The sequence below is a fragment of the Heterodontus francisci genome, chromosome 9, assembly GCF_036365525.1.
Source record: "Heterodontus francisci isolate sHetFra1 chromosome 9, sHetFra1.hap1, whole genome shotgun sequence".
NCBI classification, from domain to species: domain Eukaryota; kingdom Metazoa; phylum Chordata; class Chondrichthyes; order Heterodontiformes; family Heterodontidae; genus Heterodontus; species Heterodontus francisci.
Window position 1 is genome coordinate 93,871,171 of NC_090379.1, and position 13,865 is coordinate 93,885,035.

The following is a 13,865-nucleotide window of genomic DNA, read 5'->3' on the forward strand; positions in this document are numbered from 1 at the left end:
TCTCTTGAGGTTCATGTGTCTTCAGTGGATTCAGAGGCTTGTGAGAAAGAGAGATGTGAGCAGACAGGAGAGAGGTCTTCAGTCCCGGAGCAATCAGAATTTCAGCCCAAACTGTTTGTACAAATTAAAAAAATTCAGGTTGCCCAGCAGGTTAGTCATGTGACTAACTGGTTTGACCATTTCCGTTTGTGCATTCGGCCATCTTGCAAGTCAACCTGGAATGCGAGCTCCCTCACCTCGAACGTATGGTGATCAAAAGTCCATTGTAGGTTGAATGTGTCACGGAATGACTGCTTTGTCCTTCCAAACACTCTGTGTTAATATACAAATGTCTTTTCCAGCCAAGTCTGAACTGTTTAACAAGTCCTTTCTTCACTCCAGTAACAGTTTAAAATCAATGTTCATGACAAAATGAATGTGCCTCATTCTTGGCAGGTGGGGGCCTAGCATGACAGCTCCACTCAAACTGATTCTACATCTTGATCTTTCGATTTCTCTCACTAATGTACCGATCTCATCCCTTGCTAACACCACTACCCCACCGCCTTTTCCTTTTTGCCTGTCCTTCCTAAATGTCAAATATCCTTGAACATTCAGGTCCCAGTCTTGGTCACCCTGTTGTCACGTCTCCATAATGGCAATTAGATCATACCTATTTACTTCTGTTTGTGCTGTCAGTTCATTTACCTTGTTGTGAATGTTGTGTGCATTCAGGTAGAGCGCCTTTAATTCTGTCTTTATTATTTTCACAGCCTCTAGCCTTATCTGCTGGTGCATTCTTAAGTTTGTACGCTCTGTCCCTTCCTGCCACACTCTGATTATCATTACCCTTATTACTACCTTGCTATTTTTTCTTCTCTCTCTTTAAATTATCACTTCTCTCACTTGGTCCCTCGCCCCCACAATTTATTTTACAGCCTTCTCTACTGCCCTAGTTATACGACTTGTCAGAACACTGGTCCAGCATGGTTCAAGTGAAGACTGCCCCAATGGTACAGCTCCCACTTTCCCCAGCACTGGTGTCAATGCCCCATGAATCGAAACCCATTTGTCCCACACCAATCTTTGAGCTACGCTTTAATCTTGTTTATCCTACGCTAATTTTCTCATAGCTCAGGTAATAATCCGGAGATGATTACCTTTGAAGCTCTGCTTTTTAATTTAGCCCCTAGCTGCTCATACTCCCTGTGCAAAACATCTTTTCTCGTGCAGTCTATGTTATTGGTACCCACGTGGACCACGAAAACTGGATCCTCCCCCTCCCACTGCAAGTTCCTCTCCAACCCGAGCAAATGTCTTGAACCCTGGCACCGGACAAGCAACAGATTTCTAGACTCTTGCTCTTAGCCGCTGTCATGCAGGCCCTCACCTGCCAAGAATGAGGCACATTAATTTCACCACATGGACATTAAATTTCAAATTGTTGCTGGGAAGAGGAGAAGGCCTGTAACAAGGGGTTGCCAGGCCCCTGGCTGAAAAGACATTTTTGCATATTAACAGACGGTCTACTAAGCACTAAGGAGCTATTCCCTGTTTCAATTCAATCCACAAACAGACGTGGTCAGACCGGTTAGTCACATGACTAACTAGCTGTTGCAGAGTTTGAACTGAGAGTTTTTGAACTAGAAAGCAGAATGCTCTTGGACTGAAGCATGCCTCCTCTCCTGTCCTGTCTGCTCCCATCTCTTTCTCACTGAACTCCAAAAACCGACTGAAGACACATGAACCCCAAGAGAGAAAAGTCTCCGACAGTGAACAAGGTTTAAGAAGAATACTGGGCCCCAACGAAAAGCAAGATCTACCTACAAAAGGGCTGTACAGTAAGCTCGAAGAACAGTAATAACTCTTCAGATATTGCCTCAAACCTTTCCACTTTAATTTTTCCTTCTCTTTTCTGTCTCTATTTGCAAGTGTGTATTGCGTATGCATGTGGGCGCGTCGTGTATCCATAGGTGTCAACCAAATTAGAGTTTAAGTTTAATAAAATTTCACCTTTAAATCTAAGAAAACCTGTTTGTGCTGGTTTCTTTGCCTTATAATTGGAAAGCAGTGAACAAGGATTCACCAAGGGGGAGCTAAAAACAGTGTGTTTAAAAATAAAACCTTGTTGCAGTAAGACCAGGTGAAGGTTGAAAGGGAGCCCTAGACCTCTTTCTCACTGGTCGTAACAGCCGCAAAGGACTGTTTATCCTGCTGACTATACTAACTTCTCCTACCGCTACATTCCTGTTTTACTCCCTCCTGCTTGACTGACGTCCTGTTCCACAGTGCTATGGTCAGTTTGCTCATCCACCCTGCAGCCAACGCTCTCATCCATAGAAACTGAAAGACCCTCAAATCTGTTGGACAATTGCAAAGGCTGAGGCTCCTCCACTTCTGCCTTCTCGATCCTCTTACCTGCCTCCCCCGCAGTCACACCTTCCTGACCACTGACCAAATCAGATGACCCTATCCTGTGACTGCTTCTGGAACAAAGTAGCCAGGTACCTTTCCCCCTCCCTGATGCATCGCAGTGTCTGTAGCTCAGCCTCCAGCTCATTGACTGTGATCTGAAGCTGCTCGAGCCGCAGACACCTACTGCAGATGTGTTTGTTGTGGATGACACTGGAGTCCACCAGCTCCCACATGCTGCAGCAGCAACGCATTCCCTGCCTTGCTTTATTATGTTAACTTATTTTTCTTGATTTTATAATTAATAAACCCCACTACTAACAAGCTTTACCACTGCTAGAAAAGCTTACTACTAATAAAACCTTACTAATAAATTACCTGAGTGTCAGAAGATTCTTCTTTCAATTAATGTTCTACTAACCCCTACTAAAATTCCTTAGTTTAGATAAGAGAAAAGTAGAAAATGTTCACCAACCAATCATTTACCACCTTTGCTGTAATGTCACATGTAAGTTTTCTTTGGAATGCTCTGAACCCACTGACTCACTATCCAAGCTCCTAAAGCTTGTGCTGCTGTCTCTAGGTTACCCTCTATTTCTGGGCAGCAACTTCTGTCTTTTATAGCTACTGGAGGCTGAAAAAGAAGCCCCTCTTTCCCCCTCTGCATCAAATTTCCACATGAACCAAATTCCCACCTTCACGCTCTGACTTCGTCTCACTCAGGCAAAGTCTCCTCTCCGTGCAGGGAGAAAGGAGTAGAAGAAAATGGTTAGGGGTTAGATAAAGAAGGGTGAGAGGAAGCTTGTTTGAAGCCAAAGGCTGGCATAGACCAATTGGGCTGAATGGCCTTTTTCTTTGCTATAAATTCTGTGTAACGCAGAGTGAACTAGTGTAGCATTTTCAGCATATCACTTTTACAGGAGAAACAAAGATTCTCTGACTTGCAACTAGAATTTTTTTGAAAATGCTCATCAAATCATAAAATCTATGCTGGATCTCTGTATGTTGATACTGTTGGATCTTGCAGTAACGATTTGTACCTAGATTAGAATAGTTACATCTATATGATAAACTTCATATCTTTAAAGGCAAATTCTGAGTTGAGGGACAAATCAACCAGGTGCTGATGTGTTATTTATGATCTAGATTTCAGTGGTGAGGATTGGAGAGTTTTAAATTTGGTATGTCTTGATTGCTGTTGTAGCTGTAAGATGAAGAGACTCCCCTCTGTGCCTCTGCCCAGTACAGATTTTCCATTGTGACCTTTTCCAGTTGAGAGGTGGGCAGTTCTTATACCTTGGTGTGTTCAGTAAGAGCAACTGATAGCAATAAGATTGGTCTGAATGTCCTTCCCGATTCAATAAACTGGTGACCATCATAAGTGATACTGTGAAATGACTCTATATGACCACACTTTGTCTGTGGGGTTGGAGGAGGGGAAGAACAAAATTCTTCAAATGTATAAGTATACTCTTTTATGTGTAAAATGACTTTTCAAGTGTATAAGACTCAATCTAAAATATGGCGCATAACATGCAGTAAAACCAAAATAGGTCCTAATGCAGATAAATAATACACCAAAAAGAAGGCAAATCATTTACAAGAAAATTGTTCAGTACAGTGTATATACATTTTAATTCCAAAATATTTCTAAAAGTATGTCTATCCTGTGACTCCATCTGCAGAATGTTGGTCCCGTGATGACTAGGATACAAAATTTGTCACACTATTTGTGGTTTTCAGGGTACACTTGCAGTGATGGCAGCTATTATAAGGGCTTGATGGATTAACATTTTTATGTATGTAAAGCATTCCTAAATTCTTTACTCCTATAAAAGCATCCTTCTGCCATTCATAAAATCTTTGGAATCTTCCCTTGTATTCAGTCAGATCCCTCATGTACTGAGGCAACAGACCTTCTCATTGTTGAGGTTTGGAATGCAGTGCTGGGCACTAAGTGGTGCATCATTGCCCCGACCATGTCCAAGATTTCAGTTCAAATATAGCCCAAACTGACAGGATTAAAGTATCCTTTCCCTGTGGGTTGCTGTGACGGTTCAAAACCTCAAATTGACATGAACATAAAACCTCCCTTAATTCAGCATTGATTGGCAACCTCAGCATTTGCTAATTATAGCTAACTTTAAATGTAGCACTTTGTTCGCCATAGTTTTGTGCAAGTTTTGAAAGGTAAATGGTTTGCCAGAGTTTGCTATAGTGATATTTGATAGTTTGGTGGCAAATAAGAAATATAGTACGTGATCCCTGCCCTGTCTTACGGTACGTGATCCCTGCCCTGTCTTGGGGTACGTGATGCTTTCATTAAATCCTGTTTTTGAACAGTTTGGGATACCCTTATTTGGAAAGATGAATAATTTGGGTATTACTTTGAATGTTTTACTTAGAATCATAGGATGGTTACAGCACCGAAGGTGGCCATTTGGCCCATTGTGTCCATGCCAGCTCTCTGCAAGAGCAACTCAGCTAGTCCCACTTCCCTGCCCTTTCCCCGTTGCCCTGCAAATTTTCTCTCTCCAGTTGCTTATCCACTCCCCTTTTGAAAGTCATGATTGAATCTGCCTCCTGCACCATTTTGGTCAGTGCATTCCTGATCCTAACCACATGCTGTGTTTTTATTTTAAAGTTTTTTTTCCTCATGTTGCTACCGGTTCTTTTGCCATTCTGCTTAAATCAATGTCCCCTGGTTTTCAACCCTTTCACCAATGGGAATAGTTTCTCTCTATCTACTCTATCCAGAACCCTGATTATTTTGAACACCTCTATCAAGTTGCTTCTCAACCTTCTCCTCTGAGGAGAATCTGTCCACAGAACTGAAGTTCCTCATCCCTGGAACCATTCTTGTGAATCTTTTCTGCATCCTCTCCAAAGCCTTCACACCCTTGTAAAGTGTGGTGCCCAGAATTGTGTACACGTACTCCAGTTGAGGCTGAACCAGTATTTTATAAATGTTCATCATAACTTCCTTGCTTTCTTGCATCTTCATTACAAATATTAATCCAGGAAAGAAACTGATGTGCAGCATGATGAATTAATTATACTATTGCACCTCAGAGATGCTACTGGAAGTGGATGTGATGTTTTGAATAAGTGGTTTCCCACTTTTAAAGCAATGCAACTCACAAGCTGTTTGCTGAGGGCTACAATCCCAAGCAAATGCCTTCCTCAAGGGCTCTTTCACAAGCACCATATGTTGCTCCATTAGAGCAGAAAAGCCTCTGGGATTTCCCGAGCAGTGAGCTCTTTACTGCAGCTGTGTGATTGTGGCCTGGTATTTCCCCATAAAAAGGAGAGAGGGAGAGAAGACAGACAATCCCATTTGCTCCTTAACAGCCTGCTGTAGGGTGAAAAGAGAGCAGGTCCCATCTTAAATTAATATTTGAAATATTCTTTGTTAGAGGGAGTAAGTGCAGTATAGGAAAAGAGAAAGGAGGAGAAAAATAAATGACTTGGGGAGGGAGGATAAAAATTATTTCTGCATGCAAGTGTTTTATTCTCCTCTGAGGTCGTCCTTTCTTGTTTCTGGTTCTAGGATTTTCCCTTGCATTCCAGTGTGGGAAAACATCAGGATGCTGTTGGGAAAACAGGGACTGGATTTTACCAGCTCCTAGATGGCGTGGGTGGTGGCTGGGAGGCCCACAAAATTCTTGCGGGAGCAGCCTGCCACACTAGGGGGGACAATTTATAATGGCCAATTAACCTGTCAACCAGCAAGTCTTTGGCGGTGGGAGGAAACCGGAGCACCCGGCGGAAACCCACGCGGTCACAGGGAGAACTTACAAACTCCACACAGACAGTACCCAGAACTGAACCCGGGTCGCTGGAGCTGTGAGGCTGCGGTGCTAACCACTGCGCCACTGTGCCGCCCCAGTTGGGGGAGAAGCGGGGAATAAACTTGATTGGTGTGGGGATGGTGGGAAGGTGCCAAGGTTCAAAGTAGCTAGAGGTTGGGATCAGACCAAAAATTGTTTTGGGGAGAATGTCCAATTAATCCATCAATTCTTCCTTGGGCGTGTGTGAGAGCGCAGTGAGAATGTTATTAGGTGTTTCACTTACATTTGCGCCATCCTTTATCTTTAAAAATTTAATGCCATGTAAGGGCTTAAAGCCTTTTAAAAATGGCGCCAGCGCCTGCGTGGTGGCGTTGGACGGCGTTGTCAGGGACGCAGGAGCCGCCCTCTCTGTCATTGGGGGAGACTGCTCTGCCCCTCTATTTAAATGAGCCCCGGCGTGTAATATCGCGGGCACTCACGGCGACACGCCGTGTAGGAAGGCTGCCAACTTCACAGCGCACTGCCATGGAGCCCAGCGTGCTGATAAAATTCTGCCCCAAGCAGTGTGAAAGCTCGTTAAGAAAGACAAATGTCTCCCAATAGATATCCCTTATTTTCTCTCACTGGAGAGCAAGTGGGAATTGCTGAATCCTAGCACAACAACATCCTAAAGCATAAACTGCCATGTACAGAAACCCATGGAGCAGCAAGTCTGCCGGAGAGAGAAAGCACTGACATGAAGAATAGCATTTATTGCCACCTTTGTAATTACAGTTAAGTGCGTTTTTGGAGCAGTGGTGGTGTGGTATATTTTACATTTGTAAAAATGCTTGATATGTCTTTCAATCCATTGAATTAGTGCCATTTCCATTATCCCATAGATCAGTAGCCTACATGCTTTCCTTCTGCTTTGTGCAAGAACATGTTGCATTGGTTATGTTTATGTGAGACAGTGAGAATGTACAACTCTTTCCTTTTAAAAACAGAAGCTACAGGACCGTAACTTGGATGACTGGGTAAACATCCGTGGACCACGTCCCTGGGAAGATTCTAAAACGCTCCAAGATCAGCAGCGGAAGACTCAAAATGCAAATAATACACAGTATTAACATGAAGCACTGAGTTTTATACATGTGCATCTGGTAACTGGCTGAACTGAACACCTGAGCTGCTGGGTTTTCTGAAATTGTAAGAATTGAACATTTGTATTTTTGCATTGATTTAGTAATGGGAACTTTATTGAAACATTGTAATTTAAAATGGCAGATCAGAGGGAATGTGAGAGAGACCTGCTGATTATTGTAAATCTGTTTCAGTATATCAGTTTGATTTTTTTAAATAAAATTATCCTGAAGGTTTCATCAACAGTGCAAAGTGAGTTTTAAACTATTGCTGTAGAAAATTACAGCTTTGTCTTTATTTATTTCTCCAGTAGAAGCCCACTGCTCTCAAACAGCAGCCATCCTTCTGTTTCATAGCAACCAGTTCCAGTAACTCTAAATTAACATAGCATTGGACTTGTGCAAGATGCTGCTTCTCATGAGCTTTTTTTGACTGCTTTCATTATCGAGGTCCAGAACCAAGCAATATGCCTGTTTCCTGCATTCATATAATTGCACCTATAATTGCACATCCCTCGCAATTGTCTGAATATATTTTGAGGAATTTTCACTGTTAACTGAACAGACCAAGTTTCAGTAAGAGTTCTATTAACAGTTTGTCAAAGCAGAACCCCAGAGAAAACCTGTAATTTTGTTTTTAGGTATCCCACTTCAGTTTATTCATCAGGAAAAGAAAAGAATGTAAGCTTGGTGCTATTCAGTAAATTAAATATTGGAAGGATGTACCCATCTCATTTTACCTTTCCTTTTCAATGTCTAAAACAGCCTTGGCCCAAACTAGGAGCTTGTGAGCATAGGCTTTTCTTTGTTACAAGAAGAAATGATAAGTTGGAGAAAATTTCATGCATCCAACCTTCTTCTGATCCAAACAATTTCAGGTGCAGCATATGAGAATTTTTTCTTCATGAAAAACAATAAAGTTTAAATTATTTTTGTCAAAAAGCAGCCTGGTGCAGTTCATTCTTGACTCCTGATAAACTTTCAATTTGTGGGATAGCAGTGTTTAATACGTTGCTATACCTGGAGCGATGATACTTGCGAGGAACTGGTCCATTTCAGCCGAGCCTTTTGGTAAAGAGGCCAAGCAGAAGCCAGGTAAGCAAAGGTTTAAATATTTTTGACGGTAATGGTTCCATGCCTGTTGACAAGATGAATGTCCTCTGTGATATGTTCTAGGGTTCAGCATCACCGTAAGTAGATTTTGTGCCTCCCACATTCCAGAGTGTGCCCAGTATCCTGGTAACTGATGGCTGGACTCAGTGTTTGTAACAGAGAAGTTTTACTCAGTACAGGAGCTTTTGGAACGTATCACGTGCTCCCTATACATCTGTATACTTAAACCTTAAAACAGAAACTTGCTTTTTACACTGTGGAACATGCCTCAGCTTCACACTGGTCTAATTTCTTAGTTGTTTTGGTGCACGCACACACTTTTTCTGTGGCTGAAACGTTAACCAATTAATTCTGGCTAAACATCCTACCCAGAGAAATACAATCCAAACCTTTTTCAGGTTATATTGAAGCAAAAAACTGCATTTCCCTTATCAGTATTACATATGTAGTCAATCCTCGACAGGGCACTATGTTTGCAATGCATTGGGGCAATGCATTACTTGGGTGTACAAGGTGCAATTTCAAAATTTGCAGATGGCACAAAACTTGGAAGTATATTGAAATGAGGATAGTGATGGACTACAACAACTTGCATTTATATTGTGCCTTTAACCTATTAAAACATCTCAAGGCACTTCACAGGAGCATTATAAAACAAAATGACACCAAGCCACGGGCTGCTGGAATGGACGGATACGTGACAAATGTAATTTAATGCAGAGTAGTATGAGCAATACATTTTGGCAGGAAAAATGAGGAGAAGCAATATAATGGGAGCAATTCTAAAGGGGGTGCAGGACCAAAAAGTCCTGGGGGTATATGTGCACAAATCGTTGAAGCTGATGGGGCAGGTTAAGTAAGTGGTTAAAAAGGCATATGGGATTATGGATTTATAAATTGAGGCAGAGGCTACAAAAACAAGGAAGTTATGATAAACTTTTATGAGATGTTGGTTTGGTCTCAAATGGAAGGATGTGAACGTTCCAGAGAGGTTGCAGAAAAGATTCATGAGAATTGGTGAAGCTGTGGTTGTTCTCGTTAGAGCAGAGAAGTTTGAGAGGAGATTTAATAGAGGTGTTCAAAATCATGAGGGGTCTAGACAGGATAGAGAAACTGCTCCCATTGTTGGAAGGGTTGAGAACCAGAAGACGCTAACTTAAGGTGACTGGCAAAAGAACCAAAAGCAACATGTGGAAAAACATTTTTACACAACGTGCAATCTGGAATGCAATGCCTGAGAGGGTGGTGGAGGCAGATTCAATCATGGCTTTTAAAAGGGAATTGGCTAAGTACCTGAAGGTTATAGGGAAAAAGCAAGGGAGTGGGACTAGCCACATTGCTTTTGCAGAGAGCCAGCATAGGCTTGACAAGCTGCATGACCTCCTTTGGTGCTGTAACCATTCTATGATTCTATGTCAAATCTGTAGTCCTATATCCCAATTAACAGCTTAACCCCCCTTTATTGTGTTTCCCTGACACTGCATACATGGTGGAGTCTTCTGCTCCCAGCCTGACGGATTTCTGAGCTAATTGTATTAATGGAAAAACTGTGACTACAGGATTTTAACCCCTCATGCTGTTTCAGCCATAATGAAACCTAATCAATTTAATACAGACATGAAGTCCTGAGGCAGAAATTTTTGAAATAATGCAGATACTGTTTGAAGTCACTGGGTGCAGGTGGCAGAAGCTCCATTTTCAGCCAGCAGTACAAAGGAGTCGGTGTGTCCTGCTGTTTTTGGAGTATCCTCAGTTGTGCCAAGAGGTTCTCGATCAAGTCTGGCCAGGCAATCAGAATGTCACCTATGTTGAAGAATTGTAATTTCAGATTGATATCCTGGAATTTTTATCTGACTACTTACTGGGGAATCGGGAAGAAGATCCAGTCCTTTTTTGGAACTTAAAAGTATTCATCCTCTGACATGAAATTAAGCAACTTTGGGAGATTTCATGTCTTAATGGGTGGAATAAACATGCTGGGTCAACTAGCTTTTTCTTATTGCATGGTTCTCCTCTGCATGTTTCTTCTTTTGGGAAAGAGGTGTGCTGGAGGAGTTAGGAGGCAGTGGGTACAGCATGGTGCATGACAGAAGAAGAACAAAATAGTTTTAAAAATATGCATTAGTATAATAGTATTTAAATAATTTTCTACGATTATTTTCTGACTGTCCCTATTAAAATACCAGGTTAGATCCTTGTACACTACATATTTAATTTTGTCTACTTTAATTTCTTTAAATGCTGGTTTGTACAGAAATAATGTAGGATGCAGGAATAACTATAATTCAAAATATGATTCATTGTCATTATTCTGCTCACAGGTAGTTTCCATTCTGTCTTTATTCTGAAACAGGGTCACTGGAGCCACAATTCAGCTTGTGTCTGATATAAGTGGAGAATGATGTCAAGCATATTTTAATGCAGCACCAATACTGGGGAGCTGTTTATATATAAGTTGTGTCATGGGTATAAATATAGAAACGCAATATAAATATATTTTTTAAATCCTGAGGTGACAGTCAGCTACCTTAATGCTGATTTTCTATGCTCTAAATATCTTTGCAGTGATTTTAGTCCTGCATTGCCACACTCTGCTTGGGTAGAAGTATTCTTTAAATATTCTGCATAATGTGATATGGTGGAACTGTGGTTATTGGAAATGCAATTGTTAATTTATAAAGTATAGATTTTGATTGCCTGGCCAGCTTTGATTGGCATGACTGAGGATACTCCAAAAACAGCAGGACGCACTGACTCCTTTGTACTGCTGGCTGAAAATGGGGCTTCTGCCACCTGCACCCAATGACTTCAAACAGTATCTAACTGCATTATTTCAAAAAAATTCTGCCTCAGTTATTCACATTTAAATGTTCACAAAGTAGGAAATCTCAATAGTGTAGACTGTCTGTTCTGTGGTAGACTAAAATGCAGAGCAGTAGTCTTCAGAGATTCTACAAACCTGTGGCTCTTTACTAGATTAGATTAGAGATACAGCACTGAAGCAGGCCCTTCGACCCACCGAGTCTGTGCCGAACATCAACCACCCATTTATACTAATCCTACACTAATCCCATATTCCTACCAAACATCCCCACCTGTCCCTATATTTCCCTACCACCTACCTATACTAGTGACAATTTATAATGGCCAATTTACCTATCAACCTACAAGTCTTTTGGCTTGTGGGAGGAAACCGGAGCACCCGGAGAAAACCCACGCAGACACAGGGATAACTTGCAAACTCCACACAGGCAGTACCAGGAATCGAACCCGGGTCCCTGGAGCTGTGAGGCTGCGGTGCTAACCACTGCGCCACTGTGCCGCCCTACTGGGCAGATTCATCTCAGCAATGACTCACTCCCTTGCGCAAGTGAAGTAATGAGGAGTGAGCCAATTACATTGCTCCCATACACCTCTCACTTTGGTTCAGAGTGAACAGTTTCCATCTCAAAAGGGATTGTTTTGATCCTGGGAAGAGGATATTGTTCATTTCATATATGACAATTAGTTAAATTAACTTGAATCTACTAATCAGGCTTTTCCTTCATAAATCCAAAGAGAGCGAGTTCATAGCATAGCAAAGCTACAGTCTGGGAATAGAAAGAAATATCCTGTGGAATTGCACAATTACCTATTGTAATAATATTTTATAACTTGTGTACATCTTTGATATGAGGAAACAAAATCTATGTTGATATTTGGATATTTAGCCGAATTTAAGATCAATTGCAAAGAAATGTGGTTAATTCAAAAGACTCTATGATGCTAAGACAGATAATGAATCCCATAGTACATATCCTTACCAAAAGCCTTGTATTGAAACAACACACAACTCCAAACTGTCATTTAAAATAAAAACTCTGCTAAAAAGACAAGGATTGATCTCTTCTGTGCTGCTCAGCTGCTTTCAGCTGGGATAGTAGTGCGGGTTCTACAAATGATTTCAGTGACTCTGGATAAGGGAGGAATAAGCAAAAATCAACCAGGATTCTGGACCTTGATTGCTAAATATCGACCTCCTGTCAGAAAGTGCACCTGAGAAGAAGATCGGTCTTGAGAGACCTTCGGTGATCAAATAGCCTGATGCTGCTTGCTGTGGACGTTCACATACCAAGTGCATCCACTTAGATGAGGAAACAGGACAGCTGTACTGCAGCACGTCGGTGTCTTCAAAATCCAAGAAGAAAACCTAATGTGCTGATTGTGTTGGCCCACAGTTAGGTTCCAAGAATTATTGTTTGCAGTGACAACACAGTCACTAATTCTTCCATTTTTGACTCAACACTTATCAATTATGAGTGCCAATTCAGTCAAATTAGATTTATTAACCAAGCAACTGTCCTCTTTACCTCTATTATTTTACATCTTTTACACGTGCCAGGTATACATTGTGTATGGTAGACTAAACCCAGAAACTACACTGAGAAGCTCCATCCTCAGAAAGTTCACCAATGTTAAAAGAATGTAATCCTTTATCCTATTAAATGTGAAATGTAATTTCATGATTAAGTGTTATATTTAAACTGAGGTGGAAGTTGAAAGCAAGTACCGGATTATTGAATGCAAGCAGTAAGTTCCCTCAAGCCTATAGATCATGTTTAATGGTGTCCCACTGAGCCTATTGTTAGATATTAGAGTGTACATTATTGAATGTTAGCATGTGTGATTCCGCATTGAAAAGGTGATTTCCTTTAACAATTTGTTGCAGGTCACCAGAGCCCCAGCAAAATTGCCTATTTTAAATAAACCAATTGGGGGTCGGTCTAGCAATGGCAATTGCATGAGTGCCTCCTCAGTCTGAGGAGGCATCGCTAATATAATTAATGTAATTAAACATAATATCTAATGAAGCTAAAATAAACTCATTGTAATGTTACTGTATTATCAGAGTCAACATAGAGCAATGTAGGAGCCGTTTAAAACTGGCTGACATACCCAGCTGTATTTAATATTGGCAATGGGTGCTAAACGATCCATTCCTGAATAGTAACATAGCCACAGAAAGAGCCCTTGTATGTAGTTTCTGTTAAAGTACAGTATTACTTTACTTTTTAAAATTTGCCCCGGAATGGGAAGTAAAAATAATCACTTGCATAATTGCTAATCATTTTTAAACTAAAAGCACTGGAGTTGCTCAAATGACTATTTACATTTGTAGAAAAAACATTTTTGGAGGGAACTTGCCTGCTTTCTCCTGTGTTCCTTACAGAAAGAAATGCAAGATTTTTCTCTTTGCATATTTATATTGCACTTTTTTTTTTTTAAAAGTGTTTTATCCTCTGGTCTCCCCCGTCATTTACAGTTTCTGGCAGAAAGGTCAAACAGGTTCTTTGCTCCCAAACCCTTGCCAGTGCCATTTTGTATTTGACCACTAGGATGTGCATGAGAGTACTGTAGAGTGATTTACTCTGGTTTTGTTCCTTGTGAGAAAGCAGCTGGTTTCTGCACA

General features: G+C 41.1%; 1 protein-coding gene across 1 annotated transcript in view; it reads left to right on the forward strand.

Moving 5' to 3' along the window:
- cox16 (cytochrome c oxidase assembly factor COX16) overlaps positions 1 to 8,245 on the forward strand; it is a 121,628-nt gene extending 113,383 nt beyond the window's left edge. Inside the window, 2 exon segments of the mRNA XM_068038375.1 lie at positions 7,169 to 7,282; positions 7,284 to 8,245. Of these exon segments, the coding sequence (XP_067894476.1) occupies positions 7,169 to 7,282; positions 7,284 to 7,304 (135 nt within the window). The 3' untranslated portion in view covers positions 7,305 to 8,245.
- Positions 8,246 to 13,865: the final 5,620 nt, after the last annotated feature.